The sequence below is a fragment of the Xiphophorus maculatus genome, chromosome 24 (assembly GCF_002775205.1).
Source record: "Xiphophorus maculatus strain JP 163 A chromosome 24, X_maculatus-5.0-male, whole genome shotgun sequence".
Lineage (NCBI taxonomy): Eukaryota > Metazoa > Chordata > Actinopteri > Cyprinodontiformes > Poeciliidae > Xiphophorus > Xiphophorus maculatus.
Window position 1 is genome coordinate 5,959,683 of NC_036466.1, and position 23,150 is coordinate 5,982,832.

The window sequence follows — 23,150 nt, forward strand, 5'->3', positions numbered from 1 at the left end:
TCAAAGTTTTTTGCTGATACTGCCGATATTCCTTTTTTGTGGTTTTTAAGCAAAAACAGCAAAAAAAGGAATATTGGCAGTATCAGCAAAAAACTCTGAAATCGGTGCATTCCTGGAGTAAAAATGCACCGATTTCAGAGTTTTTTGCTGATACTGCCAATATTCCTTTTTGCTGCTTTTTAAGCAAAAACAGCAAAAAAAGGAATATCGGCAGTATCAGCAAAAAACTTTGAAATCGGTGCATTCCTGGAGTGACAAAATAGAATGGTAAAAAAAAGATATTTAAGCAGAAATTGGCCTCAATTTTGACTGATTATTATGAAGTTTGTGGGTTTTAATCTAAAAATCCCAAATTAATCATGAAGATCCACTTTATTAATAGACCAAGATCAGGATTTGAACCCACATCCTTCGTATCTGAGGTCTGATGCCTTAACCAGTGGACCACATGACCTTCTACACTTTAGAAGTTTCTCGTGGTGCATTTATCTTTTCAGGTGTCAGCATTGACTGAAAGAGGCTGACAAAATAGACATTCTTTCCAGGATTCAAACCCTCGTCCTTCATACTTGGTGTCTGATGCCATAACCTGTGGACCACTTGATCGTCTAGCCTTTAGAAATTTCTCGTAGCGCATTTATCTTTTCTGCTGTCAATGCTGATTTTGAAAGGCGCTAACAAAATAGACAGTCTTTCCAGGAGTTGAACCATAATACATAAAACATTGAGCAACTTATTTGATGTGCAGTGATGGTTTTTGTGATGCCATTCATCAAAATGTAATGTTACTGGTTTTCTCCATTTTTTACTGGGTGGTGTTTTCAGGATTGTGTAGTTTTGTGTCTTTATGATGTAAAGTACTATGAACTGTCTTGTTGCTGAAATGTGATATAGAAACAATCTTGAATGATAATTAAAGCTCTGAAGAGCCTGTTTGCTTGCAGAGCATCTAATTAAATCAGTCAATCCAGGTGTGGTGGTGCAGGTAGTCACACCTTTAAACTGAGAGTCGTTAGTTAAACCTGTCACTCAATGGGCAGTGAAGCTACCCTGAAAGTCATTCATCTGTCACTTGTTACACTAAAACTGTGAAAGATCATGTGGTCTACAGGTTAAAGCATCACACTTGAATACCCACTTTATTTACAGACCGAGCTCAAGATTCGGACCCACATCTTTTGTACGTGATGGCTGAGGGCTTAACTTGTGGACCACATGACCTTCCACACTTTAGAGATTTCTCATGGCGCATTTATCTTTTCTGCTGTCAATGGTGCCTTTGAAAGAGGCTGACAAAATGGATATTCTTTCCAGGATTTGAAACCTTAACCTTCATACTTGGAGACCACATGATCTTTCACAGTTTTAGTGTAACAAGTGACAGATGAATGACTTTCAGGGTAGCTTCACTGCCCATTGAGTGACAGGTTTAACTAACGACTCTCAGTTTAAAGGTGTGACTACCTGCACCACCACACCTGGATTGACTGATTTAATTAGATGCTCTGCAAGCAAACAGGCTCTTCAGAGCTTTAATTATCATTCAAGATTGTTTCTATATCACATTTCAGCAACAAGACAGTTCATAGTACTTTACATCATAAAGACACAAAACTACACAATCCTGAAAACACCACCCAGTAAAAAATGGAGAAAACCAGTAACATTACATTTTGATGAATGGCATCACAAAAACCATCACTGCACATCAAATAAGTTGCTCAATGTTTTATGTATTATGGTTCAAATCCTGGAAAGACTGTCTATTTTGTTAGCGCCTTTCAAAATCAGCATTGACAGCAGAAAAGATAAATGCGCTACGAGAAATTTCTAAAGCCTAGACGATCAAGTGGTCCACAGGTTATGGCATCAGACACCAAATATGAAGGACGAGGGTTTGAATCCTGGAAAGAATGTCTATTTTGTCAGCCTCTTTCAGTCAATGCTGACACCTGAAAAGATAAATGCACCACGAGAAACTTCTAAAGTGTAGAAGGTCATGTGGTCCACTGGTTAAGGCATCAGACCTCAGATACGAAGGATGTGGGTTCAAATCCTGATCTTGGTCTATTAATAAAGTGGATCTTCATGATTAATTTGGGATTTTTAGATTAAAACCCACAAACTTCATGATAATCAGTCAAAATTGAGGCCAATTTCTGCTTAAATATCTTTTTTTTACCATTCTATTTTGTCACTCCAGGAATGCACCGATTTCAAAGTTTTTTGCTGATACTGCCGATTTTCCTTTTTTTGCTGTTTTTGCTTAAAAAGCAGCAAAAAGGAATATTGGCAGTATCAGCAAAAAACTCTGAAATCGGTGCATTTTTACTCCAGGAATGCACCGATTTCAGAGTTTTTTGCTGATACTGCCAATATTCCTTTTTTTGCTGTTTTTGCTTAAAAACCACAAAAAAGGAATATCGGCAGTATCAGCAAAAAACTTTGAAATCGGTGCACTCCTGGAGTGACAAAATAGAATGGTAAAAAATAGACATTTAAGCAGAAATTGGCCTTACTTTTGACTGATTATCATGAAGTTTGTGGGATTTAATCTAAAAATCCCATTTAATACCAAACTAATCAAGAATATCTACTTTTTTCAGTCCACGACCAGGATTTGAACCCACATCTTTTGTACCTGATTCCTTAACCAGTGGACCACATGACCTTCCACACTTTACAAGTTTCTCATGGCGCATTTATCTTTTCTGCTGTCAATGGTGACTTTGAAAGAGACTGAAAAATAGACATCCTCTCCAGGGTTTGAACCCTTGGCCTTCATACTTGATGTCTGATGCCATATCCTGTAGACCACATGATCTACTACACTGAATAAATTTCACGTAGCACATTTATCTTTTCTGCTCTCAATACTGAGTTTGAAAGAGGCTGGCAAAATAGACATGCTTTCAAGGATTTGAACCCTTGTCCATCATAGTTGATGTCTGAGAGCATAACCTGTGGACCACACGACCATCTAAACTCTGGATGTTTCTCCTGGCGCATTTATTTTTTGGGGTGTCAATGTTGACAAACAAATGTTTGTCATCCTCTTTCAGTCAATACTGATACCTGAAAAGATAAATGCACCACAAGAAATTTCTGAAGTGTAGAAGGTCATGTGGTCCACTGGTTAAGGCATCAGACCTCAGATACTAAGGATGTGGGTTCAGATCTTGGTCTTTAAAGAAAGTAGATATTCATACTTAATTTGGTCTTTAATGGGATTTTTAGATTGGAACACCCAATCTTCATCATAATCAGTCAAAATTAAGGCCAATTTCTGCTTAAATATCTTTCTTTAATCATTTACTCCAGGAATGCACTGATTTCAAAGTTTTTTGCTGATACTGCCGATATTTCTTTTTTGCTGTTTTTGCTTAAAAAGTAGCAAAAAAGGAATATCGGCAGTATCAGCAAAAAACTTTGAAATCGGTGCATTCCCGGAGTGACAAAATAATGGTAAAAAAAAGGTATTTGAGCAGAAATTGGCCTTATTCTTGACTGATTATCATGAAGTTTGTGAGTTTTAATCTAAAAATCCCAACTTAATTACAAAGATCCACTTTATTAACAGACCAAGATCAGGATTTGAACCCACATCCTTTGTATCTGAGGTCTGATGCCTTAACCAGTGGACCACATGACCTTCTACGCTTTAGAAGTTTCTCGTGGCGCATTCATCTTTCCAGGTGTCTGTATTGACTGAAAGAGGCTGACAAAATAGACATTCTGTCCAGGATTTGAACCCTTAAGCTTCATACTTGGTGTCTGACGCCATAACCTGTGGATCACACGACCATCTAAAACCTGAGTGAAGTTGGCCCCCCCACCTTCTTCAAATTAGACAAAATTGGTGTCAATCAACTCGGCTACGTTTGTGCTGGTTTGTGCAGCAAAGATTTTTGTTTGTGCTACATCGGTTTTGAAGATATTAAGGAAAGGGTAAAGGTCAAAAGGTCAACCAGCCCCCCCACCTTCTTCAAATCAGACGAAATGGGTGTCAATCAACTCGGCTACATTTGTGCTGGTTTGTGCAGCAAAGATTTTCATTTGTGCAGCTATCATTTTAAAGATATTAAGAGGGCTGGTTGACCTTTGATGACCTCTAAAAACATTTCTTTATATCTTTAAAATGATAGCGGCACAAACGAAAATTTTTGCTGCACAAACTTAGCCAAGTTGATTGACACCAATTTTGTCTAATTTGAAGAAAGTGGGGGGGCCAACTTCACTCAGGTCCATCTAAACTCTAGAAGTTTCTCCTGGCGCATTTATATTTTGGGGTGTCAATATTGACAAGGTAAAAACAAGTAGACAATTCAGAAAGCCTACCAGTACTTGAACTTATGACCTTCTGGTTTGAGCACTGATGACAATCCTTCCACACCACAAGGACCGCCTCCCTTTTGACATGTAGCGCATTTATCTCTATTTACAATCCTTGTTAAATCTGCTCTAATTTGCTCTTCCAGACATTGAATTTGGACTTTTTATGTTTGTATGACATATCAACTACTCTGAGATTCTTCTCTTTCATATTGATGTTTTCTTGTATAGTGTTTGTGTTTTTATATACAATTATTGATAAAATATAGATAACTCTACTTGGAATTGAATGCGGGACCAGGTGCTTTTCACACCACTCTTTCTAAACTTTGTGCTTTCTAAACAAGTTGTATTATGTAGTTTCACTCCTTGTCCATGTCTTAGTTTTTTATGTCCACCTTCAAAAGAACCATAAAGTCAGAAACTTAAACACAGAGCAAATGAATCTACAAATGGAAAGTTCTTATATTGTTGTAACAATAGTGACTTTGAAAGAGGCTGACAAAATAGACATTCTTTCCAGGATTTGAAACTTTGTCCTTGATGTCTGATGCTTCTTAATCTTGAAGTAGAAACTTTCTTTTCAATAGACATTTCCAGGATGTCTTCCTATTTTAGTCTTGGTACATCTGTCGATCTTCCAACATCTTCCACAACATGAAGATCCAGGTCTTTGATGATCCATCCCCACTCCTCTGGTGTTCGGTCTCCATCTTGCTGTAGTACATTTTTAAACTGACTGAGACATTGCATTTGGAGGTTGCCACAACCAGGTTTTGAACCCACCATCACAGCACTTTACTGACTATGCCAACCAATCTGCTCAACAAATGCCTGTTTGTCTCTTAAGACTGTCAGAAAACTGAAGAAAAAAAGAAAAAACTTGACAATGATTTGTAACAAATTGGACAGGTTTAGATCTGTCTGTCTCTACTTCAGTCCACCTAAAACTCTTAAGAACCTTGTTCCTACACATAAAGTTCTGTGTAAAAAGAGATTTTTTTCATGCCAGCCAGCTATGCTCCCAGCAGCCTCTCTGTTGACATAGCTTCCACAATGGGAACTAAAGCCCTCCCATTGTCAATCTAACCCCAGGCAGAGTTACTACACTACTCTGTTGTCCAGTACAGGCCTAAAGCCTGGATCTAGAAGTCTAACAACCCCCTCCTCATGGAACCCATGCTGCATTGTTAAGCTTCATTCTGGTCCTACAATGGGACATCGCACTTTGGAAGTCATTCTCAAAAAGGAGAAGCCAATCAAAAATAAAGCCAGTTATTGTGTCTCTTTTGACACACGTTGCTGAGCTGGCCCGACCTCATTGGTCACCCTAAACCCCAGGGCTCATTCATGTTCATTCATGTCCATTATATGAACAAATTAAATAAAACCCAGGATGGAAGGGAAGCTTAGAATCAGCCTGGGTTGAGAGGAACACACTGAGGATGGATGTACAGAGCTTTCTACATCTCTAATGGACTTATTGATCAATATTCAAACACATCAAGAAGACATGGACGCCTTGTAAAAATGAGACAGGTATGTAGCTCCAGCTAATAGAGGGAGGTTCCCTCTTGCATGTTCTTCCTCATCTAATTCTCAGTTTTTTCTATTTAAACATCAAATCTGCTTCAGCTCAAAATGATTGTAATGCCCTCTCTCAATAACATCAGACATTTGGAACGCATAAAAAGAAAAGAAACGTCCTTCAGGTCACTGGTAAAACAAATAACATAATGCCCTAAGAAATACTTTTCTTTTCTGTGTTTTATAACCTACCTGTGTCTTAAAAAACTCAATAGCTGCATTGATATTGACATGAAATTACATCCGGATAACGTCAGAAAACATTGAGGGGTATTTAAATACAGTAGGCTAAGTACGAATGATTTGGAAAAGCATGTTTTCTTTTCTCTTCCTGATTATGCAATACGTTGTTGGTTTCTCATGTAAAATCCCAATAAAATACAGTAGCTGCGTTTTCATTAGAAATTTGTGTAAATTTTTGTTGATATTCTGCTGATGTAGAAAACACAATTTCACAATTGTGCTGATTCCATTAAATAAGAAATGACATTAAAATCAAACAATAAGTCCATAAACATGACAGGAACAGATGTAAACAGCTACATGAAAGATACTTATCAGTCATCGATGTCTTATTCAGGAGTTGGAGCGACTACATAAATTGGCATGTTTTCATTAATTACCACAATTTTATATTTAATGGAAATGCAGCTAATGTATGTATTTGGTCCTTATCTTCTGTTTTTTCCTTCTAGTCACAAATATTTCAGATTATGCAACTTATTTTAATACAAAACAAGCCGACTGAATAAACTGCAAGCTTGAGGAAGCAGAGCTCAGTTTCACAAGCCAAACTCATAATCTATTTCAGTAAAATTTCTCTAAATGCTTAAAGACCATAACCTTCAAACTCACCTTTGCCAAAAAACATAGATGAAAATTCCCAGAAAATATTCTGTGAAATGACAAGAGAAAAATGGGCCTGTTATAAAAATGTTAGTCATGTTGCATTTCACCTAAAACATGGCAGTGGCAGTATGATGGTTTGGGCCTGCTTTGCTTGCAGTACTGGACCTTAACCCCAGGATGATAATCCAAAGCATCAAGGCAAGGCTGCCTCTGAATAATACAAAAATGAAATTTTGTAATGGTCTGAACTAAAATCCAATTGAAATAAACCATACGGTAACCACGCTGTTTATGTTTCATTGCTAGCCATCTGGAAGTGTTGATAGCGTTTTTTTATGCCTTCATTTTTCCAAAACACTCTGCTTTTCAGATTTGAAATATCTAAGTGACAAAATAGCAAAAAGAATAAATCTCAAGTTTTTCACAGCACTCTACGTTGTCTCTTTGTTTCCTTAATCATCTCAGAAATATTGTCCCTTTCATAAACGAGCGCATGGATGCATCGCTGTCGATGGGACAGAAAGGAAGTGGAGAGAGGAATGAAAAGCGAACAAGAAAATGTGATGAAAAGGTTATGGAGAGAGGGGAGAAAAGGGCAGGTGGAAAACTGCTCTTTAGGGTCTTTGAAAGCAGCTGGTCCTGGTTTGAAGCTTGACCCCATTTAGGACGGGCGAGAGACATCGAGACAAACTGTGGGAGAGAGAGAGTGAGCGTGCGACAGACCCTTCAGCCCCGCTCTTAAAGGCCCTCCACAGGAAGTCCTCATTCTTCCTGGAGCAGACACCCCCCACCAACAGCTGCGAAAAAGCCCTCATTTAGCCTGAGTGGAAGGGGAAGACAGAGAAAGAGTGGACCCCCATCCTCCACCTAGGGGGGCCCTCGTATCAAAACTTCCCCTCAGCAGGCAAGACAGAAATGTCAGCAAGAAGGAAGGCTTTAGAGTCTTTTATCATTTCATTTGCTTATTGATTTGTGTGTGTGCTTGTTAGAGACCAATTTGACCTTTACAGGAATTTCCAGCTTGAAACAAAAATTCTTCGATTTATTCTTTGGAGGAAAATCCTCTACAATACCAACTGAACAAAACGTCAAGGCATTTTAGCTGTAAATAAGTAGAGTGAAAATTTAGGAAAGACCAGAAAGACTCCAGCTTGTGTTTCTTTGCTTCAGCTGACTGAACATTTTGGTCCACAGAACAATTTTCAGACGTGTCAGTAAAAGTTAGCCGTTGTAATGTTTGTGTTAAATGGGATTAGCTGTTCTTGGCCAGCGGCACCAGCTACACACACAAAGGTGTCTGCTTAGCAAGCCTAAAACTATGAAAAACAAGCATAAAAGAAAGATTATTGTGACACTAGAACCATCTGTACATTGTTTTGTTAAAACACAAGCGAAAATCTACAGAAGAGGATTAGGGTTACTTGAAAAAAGTTAGGACTCTAATCTCAAAATTTTGACCTTTTTCTCAGAAATATAATTCTGTGTGAATCTATGTCAAAGTCTAAAAAAACAAAATATTCTTGCATGTATGTCAGTTACCTTTACCCTTTGAAATGTGATGTGCTCAGTTCAGTTTTACAATGAGGTCGCTGATCCCTCATCAGTTGCACTTGTTAGCTATATAATAATTTGTTTTTACTGAGAAATAAGCTGAAACCAGTCTGTTGGTCCTCTGCTTCAGTTAACTGTACAAAGCCCTCAACAATTTCCCTTCCACTTCACAATTATACATCATGTGTTGGTTTATCACATTAAATCCCAATGAAATACATCATAGTTTGTACCTGTAGTTTGAGAAATTGTTTTAAAAGTTTTACTTTTGCACTGAAATTGGATTCGATTGTTCATAAAACTGTTCGTAGTCAGTTTTAGCACCACAGGAAACTGTCCCTGGTGGAGTTTCTGAACTGCCAGTCACAGAGGACCTTACCATTTCCAATTAGCCTAATTTAATTTGTCATAGTTGAGAAGAATCAGTCAGGACTACTCTTTAGTTTCAATGATTCATAACCCCTTGTCATACTGTTGTCTGGGTGTCATGTCTAATATTTCCTAACCTGTATTCACCTGTCGAAGAAGCTGACCCTTCATTGATGCCAGTTTCCTTCTCTTAGCTTCAAGCATCGTTTGACGGTTGTTGGCAGATAATCTGAGAAAAGAGAAACAAGAAAAATATACATTTTTATTGTTTATTTAATACAAATAATGTTGCAGCTTCCCACATATGTTGATTTAGCAATGTGATTTCCACTTTCCTTTTCCTTAAAGTGGCTAAAGACGGAGACTGAATTCATGAAAATGGAAGAAAATGTGTGGAAATTATAAGATGGATAGTGGGATAGTAGTCAATAGATTGAACTTTCATGGAATCAACATTACATTATCTTTATAAAATCTTTATCAATTTTGAAAAAAAATCTCATTACTAAAATGGTTATTTGACAAATTAATTTCAATAGGTTCTTCCAAAATGGTACAATGCTGCCAACAGGCAACAATTAGACAAGAAAACATAATTTTGCTTTTATGTTTAATATGGTATATACTGTGACCTGTGAAAATGTAAAGGTTATTGAACATAAAAGGTTTTTCACGTATTCTTTTTTCAAACAATATCTCTGTAGTTTGGAGATCATTTAAACTACTTGCGGTTTAAACTTGACCTAAACAACTGATTGCGTTTTAACGTTTTGAAAACTGAGCCCATTGCTATCAATCAGCTATGTGTGTGTTTGCATTAGACCGACAGGTTGGACTGATACAGATCGCTTTGATGTGTTCATGGTGTGTTTGCGCTGGCCTGGACCGACCGCTCTCTGAGGGACTATCATTGCTGGTAATCCACTTCATGGTCCACTAATCTGTTTTCACCAGGGTTGCTCCCCACCCAGTTCTCTTTCTCTCTTTTTCTTCTTCTAGCCACTCCTCAGCAGGGTTCCTCCCTCTCTGCTCACCTTGCTCTTTAAAGGTCACATCTTTATTCTTCTCCCTTTCCCTTTCCTCTTCCTCCCTCCTCTCTCTAATAACACTAATCTTATTACACAAAGAATCAAAGCTTCCAGGTTTATCTTCTGTCCATTTGGAAATCAAACTCATGACAACAGCTTAAGGTTCTTTTTCCTGTTCAGCTGCTCTATCAATGCTCTGATGTAAACCTGTCGTCATCCTCAGGTATATTCTGAATTTCAATACTACATCAATGTGCATGGAGCAGGTTTGCAGTGCTGTGCATAACGAATCTCCACTAGCAATAGTTGTCATCCAGCATATTTATTATTTTTATTATTTTTTAATTTTCCAAAAAAAACACCATGGTGTTGAAGAAAGTTTGAGAAGCTTTCTTCTCAAACTTTAAAGTAGATCAGTTCAGCAACTGCAAGTCGTTCTGAAGAGTTTCTGCAATCTGGACAAAGTAGCAACATTTACAATAGAAAGATTCTTCTTTTTCATTTCATCCATCCCTTTCCTCATCCTTCAGCATGCTTCGTTTCTCACCACTAACAAACAGCATCAGATTTCTGCCCAGTTCCTATACACACACAAACACCCGAACACGTGGTCTAATCATATTCCTTCCTATCTAGAAGCAATCAGTGATAATGTTGGCTGCTCCCGAGCGCCGCAGCAAAACTGGCAGAGAGGAGGACACACAAGCTCTAATTAAATTAAATGTGTGTGTGCAGCAGTGGTAGCAGGGAGGAGCACAGATTAAATGTAGCTGTAGCATCATCAGTGTTTGACCTGCGTGTAACAGATGGAGCAGCGATTAGAAATAAAGATTTGAGTGCTAAAGGTCAAAACTGCTTCGTTAAGAATGATATCTTTTAAGTGTCACATTCTTAGAAAGGAAAACAAATTTAGCTCTTGCACAAATACCAAATCAGATGGGTTTTTTGTTTATTAAATCTGCAACCTTTCTATAATTCCATGCTGTATATAAAATTATAGAAAAGTTCTCTACCAATATTTGGCAAATATATGGTCACTAGTGTTATTACAAACACAACTTTATATTTACGGAGGAGTTCAAGCAGTACTTTTATTCAATTAATAAAAGCAATGGCAGGCTGAGTAAATGTTGCATTCCTCTCTGAAAATCTGTCTAAAATTGTGTCATTCCAGAAATTGCTGATTAGAACAGCATAGTTTGATTAAAAAGTTGATTAGAAAAGGGAAAAAAAACATTAAAAAGTACAGAAAATGACAGTCTGCTTCACTGAAATCGTCTTAAATGTTGTAAAAATGGAAGCCAAAACCAGAGAAATGTTTGGCTTTTTTTTATGTTTAAAAGAAATCATAAAAGTACCGTATCAGATTATTAAAGAACTCAATCCACTCAACACCTCATTTTTGGGTCTAGATAAGGAAACCACAACAAAACCAGAACAAATTTCAAGCATGGAGACTGAGGTATCATGCATAAAAACCTTCTGTTTGAGGAAGAAATATCACTGAGACTATGACCACTAAGCAAGCAGCATCTTGATTCCAGTGCAAAACATGATCCTGATCCCAGGACCTGAATCCAATGGAAAACCTCACAGAAGTTGTACTCAAAGATCTCTGAGGCTAAACCAGGACATGCAGATGAGTGGATGAGAGAGACAACAAATACCTCCCAGCATCTGGGTAGAAAAAAACCCATCTAAACACCCCACAGGTTGTAATGATGGTGTTTTGTCCAGCAAGAAAACTATAATGTATTTTCTCCATAAGAAACAGTTTTGGAGCTTCGGTGTAAGCAAAGATTTCTGAGTGCAGCCTCAAATGTCTGACAGACATGCAAAACCCATTAACAAGTCTTCTTACCACAATCCGAGCCATTCATTAGGCATCAATCAAAGGAGGATGTGTGATGATTAAATGAGGAGTGCTAATGCTTTGTAGCAGTTGTACACCAGGCCATTTTGGTCTGACACCTGAAATAGCATAAAATAGATAGAAGGAGGATGTCAGTCTCTGTGTTGATGGCTGGAACAGGTCGGTGCTAACTGGCTAATTTATTAATAAAAACATCAAAGAAGTCGACTTACAATTTTCAAAGTTGCATCTCAATTAATTAGACTTAGACTAATTAGTCAACTGATTTCTGTTTCAGTTTTAAAGGGTAAACCTCATGCAGATCAATTTCACATGGAGCTTCTCAGAAAATTGAAACGTATGTTCACGTTGCTTTAATAATAACTGCGTACAACATTTGAACCACTGCCCATACTGTATGCTACACCCTACGGTAAAAAACAAGAAAAAGAAAAACATTGTCCTCATTGTGTGGCTGTCAAATAAAAAAGGTCTTAGCAGATGTTTGATTCAGCTATGCTGTCTCTGTCTTGTTAGCTCTTATGCCAAGAAACCCTCAGTAACCCAGGAACCCAGTGTTGAATCAATTTAACTGTTTTTCTAAACCTTTTAACATGTCAGAGCTCACGGTTGCATATTCATACTGTGTGCTTTCCTGTTTGCCTATATCTGCTCTGTCAGTGCTGTGGAGCTGCAGTGGAGCTGACAGCTTGCTGTGACAGAGAGCCTAAAACCAACAAAGTGTCAGCTGCTGCACAGGAGAAATGCCGTTGATTGGATTAGGCCCCTGTGTGTTCTCAGGCCTAATGGAGCGAGTTCCAGAGACCGTCCAACACAGATCTATTTTTAATTAGAAATTAGACACAGAAACAAGGGAACTTTCTGAAAGGCGCTGAAAACAAAAACCTTTCATCTTTACAATTAATACATATTAAAACTATTTGATACCAAAAAAATAAAATGCAAAACTTTCCACATTGGTAAAGTTTTGCTGTGGACTCATCAAAAATATTCCTGCAACTTCCAAAAGAGAGTTGGTATGACATTATGCAGTCATATTCACTAAATTGGAATATCATTAAAAAGTCAATCTATTTCAGTAGCTCATTTCAATAAGTGAAATGCATTATACAAATTAATTAAATGCAGACTGACATTTCAACTGAAACACCTCAGTGCAATGCTACTTGACACACAATCGGCTGATGTTTGGAAAGCAAACAATCCAGGAGCGCTTCTTGTTTTCTTTGGAGCTGATTGGCTGAACCCACAAGATAAGGAACACCATGGATGTTAACTTATGTAGTAGTGGTAAGAGAGTTTCAACTGTGCATATTGATGAATATTAAGGTATACTTGGTTTTTGGAACTGTTAAAATAGTTATAAGTGCTTTTAGAGGAGCTCTGAAGTATTCATATGACTGCATAATGTCAGATCAATAGGCAGATGGATGGACAGACGGACAAGGTGCTACTGATTGGTCACATAATACATTCCGTGCTCAAGTGGAGGCATTGGAAATTAAACTCAGCTTTCAAGTTGATTTGGATAGTTTTTTCTTAAGTTGAAACAAAAGAAAAATATCCATCCATCCATTTTCTGTACACTCTTGTCCCTAATGGGTCGAGAGGGCTGCTGGTGCTAATCTCCAGGCAGGGAACGTTTCTGGCAACCTTTACACCCTGGACAGGTCGCTAGTCTGTCGCAGGGCAACAAAAGACACATATAAGGGAGCAAATACTTTTCCCCAGTATTGTACACCTAGTTATAAACCTGACCAATGAGATATCAGATACCTGCAGTACAAGCAAACTAATAAATAGCCACGCCACACAGTGACCCAGCAACACAATAAACAAGTCTGATAACATTCATGGAAAATCCCAAATACATTAAGCGAATCAGATATCACCATAGTCACGATCCGTTCATGTTGCATTTTGTAGAATAATTTACTAAAATATTTTTGATGGGCTTCAGTAGCTTAATGGATCCAGTATGAGGATTAGCACAGATGTTTAAAACACTTTAAAACACTGAAATGCATAATTTGAACTTAGAAAACATCACAGCAGTAATCTCCAACTCTGCACATCTTTAACACAGAGCGCTGTGCAACGGTGAGCTGCTATAGATCTCTTAACAGAGGATGTTTACTGTTGCAATCAACTCCATCATTTACTAGACATTTACCAACTCTGAGGTTGGAAAATGTTTTCAATCATTTGCTGCCTCAATTTTTTCCTCTTGCTCCCATTTCTTTCCTTTTATGCTAAAAAAAAAATTCTCATATCCTCCATTAACAGTTTAAAGTGTGCAACTTACAGATAAAAATAATGTAACAATAGTCTTGATTTGTATGTTTTGTCTGTTGCAGATTTTAACTCTTACTGACTGAAGGAGGATATGGATTCTTCAAGAGAAAACTAATGTGATCCCCCGTAGTCGGGATCCCAGGAGAAAACAGGAACACACAGAATGAATCAACTCAAGATTAACATGGACTGATCTTCGAACTTTTACCAACCAAATACATGTTTGTGGAAAAAAAGAAAGCATGTTCTTCAATAATGGACTAAGAACCTTCTGTCTTTTAATAACTTAAAATTTAGTAAGCTTAAATGTACATTTGTTGAAAGAATTAAAAAAACATTGTTTAACCTGCTTATTATTATCAGGACAGGTAAGTTAATACATTACTATCAATGCTCCTTTTTACCCAACAGACTCCAAAATATGTTAAAAAATTAATTTAATATCTTATTTATTTTTGTTAAAACTAGGTCTGTGATTCCTACATCAGAAAAGCTTTATTTCTGCTGCCACTTATATTTACCATAAAGCCATCTAAACTATTATATGTGTTTGCTGTTTTCACTTTAATGGAATTCGACAAACATCGAGAGTAGAGAGCTGATAAATTATTAATTTATATTCAATACAATAAGTAGAGAACCATTTCAAAGAGTAACAGGAGTTTAACAAGGTGATATTAGATGGTTAAATTGTCTGGATATTTGTTCTGGTTACTAGCTTGCAGTCCGCTGCTTCACAGTTCTGATGCTGGGAGTTTGGTAACTCTGGTTTTGAAATATTGTGATCAGAAACATCACAAAAGAGTCAAATTACTCTGTTTTTAAATTGAGTTGAAAGTGTATTTGAATTTTCTGCTAGTTAACTGAATCAATCTGCTACGTGCCTCTGGCATTTAAAAGTGACTTGGGAAAATATTTTAGAGGGCTTAAACTCAAAACCTTTTCAAATCTTGATGCTGAGAACTAGTTAATTTGAAATCATCGTCACCAAACCAGATTCATTTTCTAGATCAAAGATAGAAAAGTGTTCAGGAGCAGGATACTTTACTGAGATAAACTCACTTCAAACTATTCACTTGGACTAATTCCTCTGTGTGTGTTTTGCAAACAACTGTTGTTTATCTCCATTTATATGTTTAACTTTCAACTAAATAAGCTTTTATTAACACAGTCCTCTAATGTTTAGTGGGAAAGTGTTGCTGCTGGCTTTCATAATCACTTTCAGTCATAATCCGCCAGCAGCCAGAAATGATGGCAGAAAGTGATAGACAGGAGCTAAAACAGGACTATAACAGAGCTAGAGCCTGTCACAGTGGTGTCCCTTTTTCTGTTCAGGAGTTGCACAAAGCCGTCAGCTCTGAAAGGTCAACCTGCTCTAGACCGCACTGTAAATGAAGCAACCAAAGTGGCCCTGGAATCCCAGATGAAGTTGATTCTCTTCATCAGCTGTCAATTGATTCTCCTACTAAATACTCAACACTGAACACCAGAGGTAATTTAATAAAGCTTTTGACAAACTGCCTCTCTTTCCTGGATCAATATAAAAATAAATACTACATTAGTAAATAGAGCAATGGATTGTTACTGACAAGATATAATTATTTGGTCAATGTAAAATATTTCTGTCCATTTCCTGACCTGATCTGTCTGCCTCCCAGACACGTGTGGTATCCGACTCTTTCAGAGCAATCACACAATGGAGTCCTCTTAACGAGCAACGCAGCAGCTAAGGAGGAAAGTCCTCGCCATGCCAACATGGCTCACCGGCCTGCTGAGAGCCGAGCAGCACCTGACAGATGCCACTTTGTGGGCAAAATCCCAGAGGGCTCCAAAGAGCCGGTACAGGACTGAAGCCAAGGGAGCAGGAGACTGGAATACCAAAACACGTTACAGTCATATATATAAATATGATTACTGAAATTCATTTAACTATCCACACTTAAAGCTGCAGTAGTAGAGCAAATGTTTTTTACATATTTGTTGTTAAGAGACAGATAATCTTTTAAAAGATCAACTTTGCTTCCAGAGCAATTATTGCTGTCTCAAGAAATGCACCGCTCCTGACCAAAAACACCCAATCAGAGCCAGGAGGAAGGTCTTAGTGCTGTCAATCAGTCTTGTGTACTTGCTGCTAAATGTGCTAATGGCAGAGAAACAATTTACCATTAAAGGGAAAGTTTTTCCATCACCATCAGAGGCTATGCTAACTAGCCTGAGCATTCACAACAGGATCTGCTATCAAAAAGACACTGTAGCATAGCATAGAGCAAGAGAGCGACGCTACATGGAGAGTGACTAACAGCGCTAAGACACTCCCCCTGGCTCTGATTGGTCATTTCTAGTTGTAACTGGGAGAAGGCAGAGCAGCTCAATTTGTTTTACAGATTATCAGTCTTATGCCATAGTGACAGTTTCAACAAATATGTAAAAAAATATTGTTTTATAAAGGTCACACCCTGCAGTTTTAAACCTATATAATTAAGAAATCACTTAAATGTCACTTGCCAAACAACATAAAGTTGGCCAAAAGATTGCATGTTATTCTGCTGTTATCTTCAACAAATTCAAGTACAGATAAGAAACTGATTATGGGTTATAAATCCATTTTAAAGGCTCATCCAAAAATGGAGAAAATATAGAACAATGACAACCCAGAGCTGATTTGTGGCTTCAAGACCTGGGAAGCTCATTATAAACGATGGAATCATTTATTCTGCTCTCTACAAGAAACCCAAGAAGCAGAATGTCTGGCATTCAGTTTGTGACCGTAATCTCAAATGTTATGCAACAGTACAATGATCTAAAACACGGTGCTAAGTCCACCTCTCACTGGATGACAAAAAATGTTTTGGAGAGGCCTAGTCAAAGGCTGGAACTTAAATCTGACCTTTAATTAGCTATTGATGCTCAAAATCACAATGTGGTTGAATTAAAATAATTCTGCAAGAAAAACAGATCAAAAATATTTATACAAGGACGTTAAAAACTCATTGGCAGTTTTTACATCCAAGGTTTAGAGTGCAATCACTTTTCATCAGAGAGAAAATTATCATTTGAAATTTGCTTTTTAAATTTAACCAGGTTATCTTTGTCTGGTAAGAACATTTTTCACCTAAATTGTTTAAATGTGACCAAAAACACAAATCAAAGAAATCTATAAGGGATTGTATACATTTTTAAAAAGTATTTTATATATTACTCATAATGTTTTGCATGTTTAATAGATGCTTATATGTAAAATAAAACAAAAGAAAAACTTTTCAAGGTTGATCATTTCAAACATTCATCTTCTCAGTTCCTGCAGCTTACATTAAGACCCATTTTAAAAACATTGAGTTACAGATATTTTCAATGGCTTTTCTTTCAGTTTTATTTAATTGAGGTTTTTATTTTTACTATAAATTTGAAGTTATATATTTACAAGAAGAGTACAACATGTTGGTGAAATTGAATTTTAACTATTGTGGGAGATGAGAACTATATTAAATAAAATACAATACAATCATCTGACATTCTTAAAGTGGTGTTTTGCGGGTCATGACAGACTAAATGATCTCTTTCAGCATTTATCTTTGTGATGAAACCCAAGCATGGAAGGTAATCCTGGGCCTGCTGCAGGCCTGCCTGGTTCGGCTCCTCAAGCAGCATTCTGCCTCATTAATTGATTAAAACCATTAAAAGACTGCGACATGTCCAACATTTATTATAGGATTACTGTAGGCTTTTTTTTTTCTACCCCCCTCCTTTTTTTTCCAGCAGTCCTGAAACAAACAAAAGATGTGCTTTGAATGGCACGTGCTCCAAGCGTCACTCACCTGTTTCCTAGCAACGAGAACAACAAAAAAAGCACCTGTGGCTCTGAATAGACGGCTCTGTAACCCTAATTTAGACAAAGAAGGGTTTGGTGAGCTACTTAAATTAAGTAAAATTTATTATAATAAACTGCATATCAAAACACGGGAAAAAGCCTGTTCAGTGTGTTTTTTAATAAGCTTTAAATGTGGTTTTAAAAAATAAATAAATATAGTATTAATAAATAATAAACAAATAGTAAAATAAAAAAAACTGAAAAAGAAACTCATACGCAGGGTCAGCTAGGGTCTTACAAGCAGAATATATATAGTAGTTTTTCAAATGAATATATTAATCCCCATTTTCACTATATATTTACTATCAAGAAGGGATAAGCGCCCACTCTTATCTGTATATTCCATGCGTAAAGCTAAAAAATAAACGTCGTTTCGACAATAAATTTTTTTGACTGAAACTGTATTAATAATTTAACTATCAGTTGATTTTGTTCTACCTAAATTTTATTTATTTACATAGTTTAATTTTGCTGTATTGTCATTTTTCTTCTGATTTGTGAGTTGAAATAATAAAATGATCCATTAAATCGCTCAGTCCTCCTGACTCATTTTTGTACCCGCGTAACTCGCGCTCGTGTCGTGTTTTTTCTAGCTACACGCGCAAAAGCGATGACAGAGGGAGTAATTTTTAGGTCTCGCGCTCCGACGTCACCAGAACCTCGAGCCCCTTGCATGCAAATCACGTCTGCGCTCGCGCCTCTCCATTGGCCGCCTTGCGCTCATTTAGCTGCTGTCAGAGCGCGCGGCCCGGGCACGCACCGGTAACTTTTCCCAGTAAGGCTCAGCTTCAACCAAAGTCCGCTCCAACAAGTCCTTCCCATTCCACGGATGACACGGAGGAGGAAGACGCTGCAGTTTCAGCTCTGAGTGGATTTCAGTCACTTCTTCCCTCCGTGTTTTTGGAGGCTGAATGTTTCTGTCTGTCTGACTCTGTCCCACAAAGACGAGGTGAATGTACAGCATCATGATGGAGACGGACTTGCATTCCCCCGTGGTGCCCCAGACCAACCCATCCAACCCGGGGGGACATGCGGGAGGAGGAGGCGGGGGGCCCGCAGGGAAGGTCCCCCAGGAGAGGATCAAGAGACCCATGAACGCCTTCATGGTGTGGTCCCGGGGCCAGCGGAGGAAAATGGCACAGGAGAACCCCAAGATGCACAACTCGGAGATCAGCAAGCGGCTGGGCGCGGAGTGGAAGGTGATGACCGAGGCGGAGAAGAGACCCTTCATCGACGAGGCCAAGCGGCTCCGGGCCATGCACATGAAGGAACACCCGGACTACAAGTACCGCCCGCGGAGGAAGACCAAGACTCTACTCAAGAAGGACAAGTACTCACTTGCCGGCGGACTCCTCGGTTCATCGCCGGGTGTGGGGATGGGCGGCGGGCAACGACTGGAGAGCCCCGGTGCGGGACATGTGGGGGCCAGTGCGGGCTACGCCTCGCATGTGAACGGCTGGGCGAACGGGACGTACTCGGGTCAGGTGGCGGCCGCAGCGGCGGCGGCTCACGCCATGATGCAGGAGGCGCAGCTGGCGTACACCCAACACCCAGGCAGCGGGGCTCACCCGCACCATCACCCGCACCACCACCACCACCCGCATCACCACCCGCACAACCCGCAGCCGGTGCACAGGTATGACATGAGCGCTTTGTCTTACAGCCCGATCTCGAACTCTCAGAGCTACATGAGCGCCTCTCCGCCGGGCTACGGCGGCATCACCGGCTACACCCACCAGCACCAGAGCTCCGGGGTCTCCCCCGTGTCCGGGGCCATCGGAGGGACTCTGGGTTCGCTCGTGAAATCGGAGCCGAGCGTCAGCCCGCCCGTTTCCACGGCGCGCGCACCGCCGCCGTGCCCCACGGGAGACCTGCGGGACATGATCAGCATGTATCTGCCCACTGGCGAGGCGGCGGGCGGCGACTCCGTTCAAAGCAGACTGCATGTGCTGCACCCGCAGCACTACCAGAGCGGGGGCTCCGCTGCGGTGAACGGGACGGTTCCACTCACGCACATTTGAAACGTCCATATGAACTGTAAGCACTGCGAACACAACCAAATATTTCCACTCCACATGCGGGCTCCAGCTGCTGGTGGACTGTAAATTATAGGCGGCTGCAGTCATAATAATGCAATCACTTTGAACTTTTTATTATTATTATTTTTTAAATAATAATTGTTATTTAAAAAAAAAAAAGATGGATCTTTTTGTCCGAAAGCGCCTCAGATTTGCTGTCGCTTGCCAACTTGTGACACCGTTTAAATTATAATCCGTACAGGCTGGTGCAATTTAAAGCTTATTTTATTCTCCGACATTTCGGCGGAATTACAGACACCAGCCGAGTGTTTGGAGGATGTTTTAAAGAGGGAAGCGTATAATAAATGCAGAGCGGTGTGGAGAAAGAAAGAAAAAAAGTTTCAGGCTGCCGTTTAAATTGATTTCCAGTTTTGATGCTTGTAAACATGTGAGTCGGTGTAATTTGAATTTGTTCCTGTTGTTGTAAAATCTTGTAAATTGTGAATAAATAGGCCTACTGAAAACGCTTTTATGCAACTGTATACATAATTTACACAAAGGCAAATCTAAATTTTTGCAGCTGAAGCCGGAGCAGCGCTGACTTTAATAAATTTTCCAAGATTTCTTTGTCTCTTGGAGAAACGTTACACTTTGTGTTTTAATTTTTTAATCACTTTCATTTTAAAAGAAACCGCATTTATAACCTGAAGCACCAATTTATTTTTATTTTGTAAACCATGAGTCAATTCACCAGAATCGGGAATAAATCAGGAGTTGTTACATAAAATTATTAAGATAAATATTTTTTGCACAGCAGGCCTAAAATAATATGCTGTAAAATCGTCTTACTTAAAAATGATAAACAACTGGTTTAATGTTTTTTGTTGTTGTTGAAGAAACGCCTATGTACTTTATTATTCAGTTGAACATTTTGATAAAAATAATTTATTTTATGTTTAGGTGGGTCTGCCAAAAATTGATCTTTTTGTGTTTATTTCCTTTTCTCCAGTTGTGAAATTGTATTATAAAAACTTAGCACAGCACACAGGGCGCTACGTTTTGTGATTCTGGTATTTTTCCTATTGTTTTAGTAAATATCACTTATTTTGCAGACTCTTGTGTAGATTTAAAAGGTGGAAAATCGCCAATGTGATGCATTTAATTGCCATATTTGCCATTTTGATTTTAGCCTTGCTTAAATATTTTAAATTGCTATTTATATATTAACTACTTTTTATTTTAACAGGAACATTTCCAATAATAATTGATTTCACATTATTTTGTTAGCATCATCATGTGCAGGAGTCTTGAACTAACTCTGCACTCACACCAGTTTGTTTAATTTCCCCTTTAGGCCAAAAGTATCATTGTTTGTCTACCTGTCTGTAGGATTGTGACCTCAGCAGGCCAAATCTCAAACAAAAGCCAATCCGATCACAGCATCCCGCGGTTGGTTCACTTGTATTTTTCAGCTGGGCTCACCTCAAACTTATTACCACCTGTGTTTCTCAAATCTCCCCCCCGCCTCCCTGACCTCCAGCATCAAGCGCTTTGCAACTGTGTGTCTAATTGCCACGGCTGTTAAATGATTTCCTTCTTTAAATTTGATGGCTGAATCAGCAGAGGCCCCCGGGCCAGAGAGAGGGGGCATGAATGGGAGGAGGAGGCGAGGAGAGGAGGGGTTTTTTGTGTTGGAGGAGAATGGGGATTAGTCTTGGTGTAAGCCGGGCCGACTGCAGGGTCACGGCTGACAAAAAGGCCGGCCAACAACACCCCTGGTTCTATCAGCCTAATTCCCTCTCGGGCCTGAACCTGAAAACAAGAGGGGCAGCGAGGACGCAACCCAGTCCAGTCAAGCTGGGAAGTCCTCCAGAATAAATTGAAGATATTTCACTAATTATTTTAAGAATTCAAGGGAAAAAAGAGCAATAACTTGCAACTAACACACTAAAATACTTGAGCAAACACAAGCCCTGAAAACATTTAAGAATCTTTTAATTTAAAAAATTCAATTTAAAATCATCTGAGAAAATGTGGCCAAAAAACATCAGATTTCTTCACTAAATCACTTTCACTCATCAGCTTTGGTTGTTTTAATATTACATAATCATGAAAAAAGTAATTTCTTATTGATTTAATGACATCTGTAACGTATAACGTTACATAAAACAAAAAAGAAATTACAAACAGGTTTAGGTCAGGTTAGTTTGCGGGTTAGGATGCCACGCTCCTCAAAGCAGGTGTAGCTATTTTTAGCAGCGTTGGCAGCAGCAAGTCCTGCTGGAAAATGAAACCAGCGTTTCCACAGAGCTTGTCATCTGAAGGAAGCAGCAGGTGCTATAAAGTTTCATGGCAGAGTTCGGCTCTGACTTTGGTTTTGATAAAACGCAGTGGACCAGCAGCAAATCCCCACATTCCCAGTGACTGTGGAAACATTTCACTGGACCTCCTGCAGTGTGGGTTCTGAGCCTCTGCACTCTTCCTTCAGACCCTGAGACCTGAATTTATAAAGAAAATGGAAATATTTGCTTTCATCTATAAGAGGACAGTCCTGACCTTTTTCTCCCCAATTCAGGTAAGATGACTTCTGACTGGGTCTGATCAGGAGTGGCTTCCCTAAGGAATGTAAACATCCAGTCCACATGTCATGAAGCTGTCCAAAGCCCTTGAGTGGGCTTGTTTCAAAATCAATTTTTTTTCTTCCACTAAGCTTTCCATTAATATGCTTGGATAAAACATTGGGTCGCAATATTTATACCTGATTTATGTCAGACAGGAGGTACACGACGGGGAAGTGAGGAAATAAATTCCGGTGAATCTTAAAAACAATCTGTTTGGATTTTTTTCAAGTGTGAAAACTTCTGCTGCTATCAGTCGGTTTTTTCAGGACTCAAGCTTTAAAAAAGAAAAATCATGCCAGCGCAACTTTAGCATCATACGCAGAGAAACTGTGCATCATCTTTGCCGTTTTCATTTTTGTGCCTAATAATTCTCTGTTCAGATATTCCTAAAGAAGCGTATTAATCTGATCAGACTAAAGAAGAGCATTTGTTCTAGATGACAGCTGTGTTATGCTAGGCTTGATTTTCTTTATGGTTTTACTGTTTTACTCAGATTTATTTATTTATTTTTCAAATTTACCAAAGCATATCAAATCTTAAATAAAAACAAACCCATAAGTAAAAACATAAAACAGCATTTCATATTACTCACAATCTTCATCAACAAGACAAGAAACATTAGCTGACTATTAATCATTCCAGAAAATATTGTTTCTGGAGTTTATTCTGATTTATTCACTGTGTTAAAGCTGTGCAACTAAAAATAATGCTGATGACATATATTGTAAAATTAATACTTAAAACTATCTTCAACAATGT

At 38.6% G+C, this 23,150-nt stretch overlaps 1 protein-coding gene and 1 long non-coding RNA gene across 4 annotated transcripts in view; both read left to right on the forward strand.

Moving 5' to 3' along the window:
• The window catches only part of LOC111607682, a 113,338-nt gene extending 96,337 nt beyond the window's left edge, over positions 1–17,001 (forward strand). Inside the window, exons 4-7 of one of the 3 annotated variants that reach the window (XR_002752417.1) lie at positions 9,510–9,604; positions 13,947–14,252; positions 15,220–15,376; positions 15,543–17,001. This is a non-coding gene — a long non-coding RNA (uncharacterized LOC111607682). Of the gene's footprint in view, positions 1–9,509; positions 9,605–13,946; positions 15,377–15,542 lie in introns of all 3 variants that reach the window. The other 2 variants (XR_002752416.1, XR_002752418.1) reach the window with 2 other exon arrangements.
• Positions 17,002–18,431: 1,430 nt separating this feature from the next.
• Positions 18,432–21,718, forward strand: sox1 (SRY-box 1). The gene has a single exon (XM_005807966.2). The coding sequence runs from the start codon at positions 18,706–18,708 to the stop codon at positions 19,771–19,773; it is 1,068 nt and encodes a 355-aa protein (XP_005808023.1). The 5' UTR covers positions 18,432–18,705; the 3' UTR covers positions 19,774–21,718.
• Positions 21,719–23,150: the final 1,432 nt, after the last annotated feature.

Bases quoted from the DNA above. Each gene is read 5' to 3' on its own strand.
- sox1 (XM_005807966.2), top strand. From the start codon at position 18,706: ATGTACAGCATCATGATGGAGACGGACTTGCATTCCCCCGTGGTGCCC.